Genomic DNA, 6,000 nt, shown 5'->3' on the forward strand with positions numbered 1-6,000 from the left:
CCTAATAACTGTAAGCCTGTCTTACTTGTGGCTTTGCTGTTGACTCCTTTAGCATTGGAGAATGGATTTTGCCACTTGCCTGACTCAGCTATTAAAGAGCGCCAGATGTACATGGTGAGGTCTGTTCATCAGTAACTTCTAGCTCGTCTCCTTTATTTCTTGAGTCTAGCTATGAATAGGGTGGAAAATCAGATTGTTATTAGCAAGTTAGGCTTTATATTATAACCATAAAGTGCAGAATCACAGGGCCAGAAACAAGAGGAGCTTTTACTTCATTAACCAGGTCATAAAGGATCAAGTGTTGCAGATACGGAAATACCAGCAGCTGGTGGAAAAGGAAGCCTGGCTGCATGATTATGGGGCGGTGACTGTGCTTAATACCTTTAGTAGTGTATTTTCTGACATGAGAAAGGCACATTACTGGGCCTGATGAAAAGTGTGGTGTGTTTAAAAAAAGCCAGATCTTGGTAATAGATTTGTATCATAGAATTAATTCTTACAGTACTGTAATGGGCTGGCTTCATCAGACCCAAAAGACCCAAACAACTGGGTGTCCAGGTGATATGGTAATAAGCATACAAGCACAATAAAGTAACCTAAGTCTAATTCAATGTCATAAAATAGAAAGCAGAAATAAACCACACAAAATACTATATGGTAAGCTAGAGATGTTTTCACAAAGGTTTCAGAGCTCACGATCCTTAGTCACCACCTGATTGTAGATGTTGTTGGGGAACTTAATTGTTGCTGTGTCGGGGGAAATTCTGAATTCCAACTTGTGAAGTCACCCTGGGTCCTAGGCACCAATCGCAATTTCCTCAGTCCAGGTGAATTCCCAAGAACTGAGAGAACGGTCCCCCAATAAATAAGGGTTCCACAAGCGTAGAGAAAGACACACAAAGCCGGACAAACTTTTTGATCTTTTGATCTCATGCCACGAACTCAGCATGGTTTTGATCAGAGTTCCCACAAGCACTGAGAGCTCTTTGCTTTGTTGTTCTCAAGCTGTTGGTGCCCGAGGCCAGGAAAGAATCCAGCCACTATCAGCAAACATTAAACATTAACAGACCTACAGTGTTTAACTTGCTGAGAGCTCACAAAGAGTTAAATGGTCACTTAGAATTATTCAGATTTTCATCTAATATTTTACAAAATTTAATACATCTCAAGTATGAAAGAAGGCCATGGTTCGACTGTACGAAGATACCAGTTAGTCCCATTGCGGACTCTTGGCCCACAGCCACGTAATATTTTTTTTCTATAAAAACCCATTAAATTATTTTTGAAATCTAAAATTACATCCATTTTCTTCAGACAATGAGCTCTTGATTGTAACTGCTTGCTGCAGGAAAGAGTTTTCTCCTCACATTCCTTCTAATTCTTTTCCAGTCACCTTAATTCTCTAACCTCTGGTCCTTCACCCTTATGCCAATGGAAGCTGTTTCTCTTTGTCATTGGCATGGAGGTACAGGAGCCTTGGGTCCCACACCACCAGTTTAGGAACAGTTATTACCCTTAAACAATCACACTCCTAAACCAGTGTGGGTAACTTCACTCACCTCATCTCTGAACTGATTCCACAACCTATGGATTCACTTTCAAGGATTCCACAACTCATGTTCTTAGGATTATTTATTTGTTACTGTTTTTTATCGTATTTGCGCAGTTTGTCTTCTTTTGCACATTGGTTGTTTGTCAGTCTTTCTTTGTAGATTTTTATTGATTCTTTTGTATTTCTTTGATCTACTGTGAATGTCTCAAGAACCTATCTCAGCGTAGTCTATGGTGACTCACACATATTTTGGTAATAAATTTACTTTAAACTTTTGAGTGCTTTATAGCTTTAAACACTGCTCAAATTGTTACCCAGTAACAGAGGCCATCCACCTGATCGATCCTCCAAAACCCATCTTTCCTGTGGGCGCAACAAAGCTCATGCAGTGTCCAAAACCATGTGTATCTCCAGGTCTAACAGCTGACCTCCCTGTGCTGAATACCTACTGTCCATCAAGCGGCTCCTCCTCTCTCTCTGTAAGAACTTGGAAGCTGCCAGTGTCCTTGCAAAAGAGTAAACAAATTGTGAGCAGTCTTCACCTCTCTCTCTCTTTTTAACAAGGTGTCTGTGTTCCACAACTCTCTCTCTCTCTTTTGAAAGCACAGTTCATAGGGGTAATTCAGGACCCTGCCACACTTTTAATAAAAGGAATGCAATTTATTTGATTGCACTTTTGTAGGAGTTGACCACCTGCCTCTCCATCAAAGTGGTATTGATTTTAATCATACACTGCATCCTTTACCTGTTATTTTCTCCTTGCTCTTAACCTATCAGTCAGGCCGGCTGGTGGCGCAGTGACATCAGTGCCGGACTCCGGAGCGAAGGTTCCCGAGTTCGAATCCAGGTCTGGCCACCCCCGAACACGCTTTCCATCTGTGCCGGGTTGAGTGTCGAGCTAACCACTTGGCCTCATAAAAAATACAAGGGTCAAGTCAGGAACATTCATAACGTGACCTGGTTAATCCTGACACCACATGCCAGCCAAGAATGGCTGAATGTCTGGTATGACACGCTTAAAAAAAACCTATCAGTCATGCTGTTTCATTTAGGAAGGAGGAACATCCAGCGGTAAACATTCATCCTCAGGGGCAGGCACTAATTTCTGCAATATAGAAATCTATACCTATTACACTCTCTCCCCAAACTTTGATGAATTGAATTTCAGAGGTGGTAGTTTAATGCACATATGCACATTTGTCACGTATAATCAAAAATACATTTCTTCCTTGGTGCTCTGCAACTAACATTATTCTCTGTGGAACAGCTACTCGATGAAACCACTTAGAGACTAGGCATGCGGGAATGGGGGAAGTTAATCTTGTTTGACACATCTTCCATAGAATCCAATAATAATAATCATGCTCAAAGCTGAAGAAATGGATTTGATCCTTTATTAAGCAACTAACAAAACCAAACTAGCAAACTAGATCCATTATTAAGGATTAAAGCCAAACTAGATACTTTATTAAGCAACTAGCAAAACTAACTAGCTAAAGAACTGTAGGTTTTCATGAATAAAGTGGCGGAGATGTTTTATGTTTAAGAAAAGACCGTAGCAATCATTTACTGAACATCAAAAACTGAACACAAAGCGTGTTAAAAGTCCTTTACATAACTATGTTATCACATCAGACCATCCTCTTAAAGTGAACTGCAGCTTAATGTCGGTGGCTATGAATTATGTATGTTTCCACCAATTATGATACATTATGGAAAAAACCTTGAAGCAATAAAACTAATGAAAGTAAAACTAACAAAAGTAAGTGAAGTTAAACACAAATGGTTAAACAAGATTAAACCAAATTAAATGGTGGACAAATGGATATCACCCCGACCTACTGTCTAGTTCTAAACTAACCAGAACCACTCTAAAAAGTATGAACACGTAAATAAACCTCTTCCACTTCCACCACATCCCCACCAACGTGACTAACTACCAACACAGAACTCAGAATACAAGGCAGATAGAAAACAGATACATGGCTGCTCTAGGTTCAGCCTTGCACTTAATTGCATGTCCAGCAAATTATCCGTAGCGACGCTTAATTCATTCCGAGTCAAAAATTATGTTTTCCCCCTAAAATTAGTCATGACTGCGTGTACTTGAATGGATTGGAGATTTGTCTTTGCCTTTCTGATCATTAGTTCATCTCTAACACTTCCGTGATTAAGAGATGCAGGAATGCATCTATTCCAGGTAAGTTTCGTCTCCTATTTCATGTGTAGCAATTACCATTCCAATTCTACATCCCATTCCCATTCTGACATGTCAGTCCATGGCCTCCTCTTCTGTTGTGATGAGGCCACTCTCAGGTTGGAGGAGCATCACCTTATATTCTGTCTGGGTAGCCTCCAACCTGATGGCATGAACATTGATTTCTCGAACTTCTGGTAATTGCCTCCCTCTCCTTCACTATTCGCCATTCCTATTTCCCTCTCTCACTTTATCTCCTTACCTGCTCATCACCTCCTCCTAGTACTTCTACCCCTTCCCCTTCTTCCATGGTCTTCTACCCTCTCCTATCAGATTCTCCCTTCTCCAGCCTTTTATCTCTTTCACAAATCAACTTGCCGGCTCTTTACTTCAACCCCTCTCTTGCACCTGGTTTCACCTATCACCTATGACTTTATACCTATCCCTCCCCTCCCTCCACCTTCTTATTCTGACTTCGCATCTTTTCTTTTCCAGTCCTGATGAAGGGTCCCAGCCTGAAATGTCAACCTTTTCCGTAGATGTTGCCTGACCTGCTGAGTTCCTCCAGCATTTTGTCTGTGTTACCACAAGTTGTATCTTTTGGGATAGTTTTCATGATCAGAGCTGTAAAACTAAACTCATGACACAAATGACAAGGCTTTATCTTTTAAACTTTATTAGCTTGGTATTTTTACTAGACGTCGCCTCTTGAAATATTAGGAGTCCTTGTGTTGGCATGACCATTTGAAGGTTTAGAACTACTGAAGTCAACAGAGAATGGTAAGTAGATGACTATCAGTGCCTGTAGATAAAACCTTGGAACTGCCTACATTTTAAAAGGGAAGCAATGAGAGGCATTGATTGTGTGGATAGTCAGAGGCTTTTTCCCAGGGCTGAAATGGCTAGCATGAGAGGGCACAGTTTTAAGGTGCTTGGAAGTAGGTACAGAAGAGATGTCAGGGGTAAGTATTTTACGCAGAGAGTGGTGAGTGTGTTGCATGGGCTGCCAGAGACGATGGTGGAGGAGGATATGATAGGGTCTTTTAAGAGACTCCTGGACAGATACATGGAGCTCAGAAAAACAGAGGGCTATGGGTAACCCTAGGTAATTTCTAAGGTAAGGACATGTTTGGCACAGCTTTGTGGGCCAAAAGGCCTGTATTGTGCTGTAGGTTTTCTATGTTTCTATGTTTTCACCATGTAGATTACAGTGGTTTAAGGCCGCAAGTCACACCATGGGTGCATAATGAATCTTGACTTTGTAAGTGACACGTGGCCCTATTAATGTGTCATTATATACTGTATTTGTAGGATTTTTGTGGAATTACGTTTATGGATCAGGAGATTAAGTGTGTAAGAAGGAGAATGTAGCAGGCAGGATAGCTTGCATATGGACTGTGAAAAGCACATGATAAATCAATTGGTTTATGCTCAGTATATATGTGTGACAAAAAAGAGGAATGTTGAAATGTTACCTGTTATACTTCTTTAGGTATAATTAAACATTTTTTAATATTGGTGTATTTTATTCTTTCAGGGAATTTGCAAAGTCAGTCAAGCGCCCATTTTCTATACACTATGATCCATATACCCAGAGCATTGAGGTGCTGAAAGATACCAGAAGCATTGAGAAGATTGTTCAGCACATCCGGAGTGACATCACCACCGTGTGTGATACTCTGTCAAAGATGAACAAAGACTTTGCGTTTTAATGAGTGTGCACACAGATTTCATATCCATTTTGGTGTAAACACGGCTAGCGGAAATGACACTGAATCCTGTGATGTAACCTGTTTGCAGAAATCGTAGTAACTTGTTTGGATGTTCTACCAAAGTTTCATCTACACTAGGATGTATTCCACACCACCAAGACACAAAAGAATATACTGGAAAACTCAATCAATTCTGTTAATTTAACAAAAATTGTATGAAATTATGACGCTATCTCACTGCTCAAAGTTTGATCACAGAATATCAGCATCTTGTGTAGTTTTATTTGAGAGAGAATGCATTTCATTACAACCTGTGGACCTAATGACATTCCCAGTAAAATGTGGCATAATTAACTATCTGAAATGTGGTAATTTATATTGATGGCAGTAATAAATGCCTAAAAAGGGATAATGTAAAGCAACCTATTTATGCTTCCAAGAAATAATAATTTTATAATATTTTTATAATAATGGCCTTCTCTAAAATAGGTTCTTGAAACTAGAGAAACAGAATATTTTTTGAAAGATGGAGAAGTTGT

The 6,000-nt window shown here is 39.9% G+C and overlaps 1 protein-coding gene across 1 annotated transcript in view; it reads left to right on the forward strand.

The window, feature by feature from the left end:
• tph2 (tryptophan hydroxylase 2 (tryptophan 5-monooxygenase)) overlaps positions 1 to 5,766 on the forward strand; it is a 47,046-nt gene extending 41,280 nt beyond the window's left edge. Inside the window, exons 10-11 of the mRNA XM_063059603.1 lie at positions 2,161 to 2,169; positions 5,300 to 5,766. Coding sequence (XP_062915673.1) covers positions 2,161 to 2,169; positions 5,300 to 5,461 — 171 coding nt within the window. The 3' untranslated portion in view covers positions 5,462 to 5,766. The remainder of the gene's footprint in view (positions 1 to 2,160; positions 2,170 to 5,299) is intronic.
• The last annotated feature ends 234 nt before the right edge of the window (positions 5,767 to 6,000 follow it).

Source organism: Mobula hypostoma, chromosome 9 (assembly GCF_963921235.1).
Source record: "Mobula hypostoma chromosome 9, sMobHyp1.1, whole genome shotgun sequence".
NCBI classification, from domain to species: domain Eukaryota; kingdom Metazoa; phylum Chordata; class Chondrichthyes; order Myliobatiformes; family Myliobatidae; genus Mobula; species Mobula hypostoma.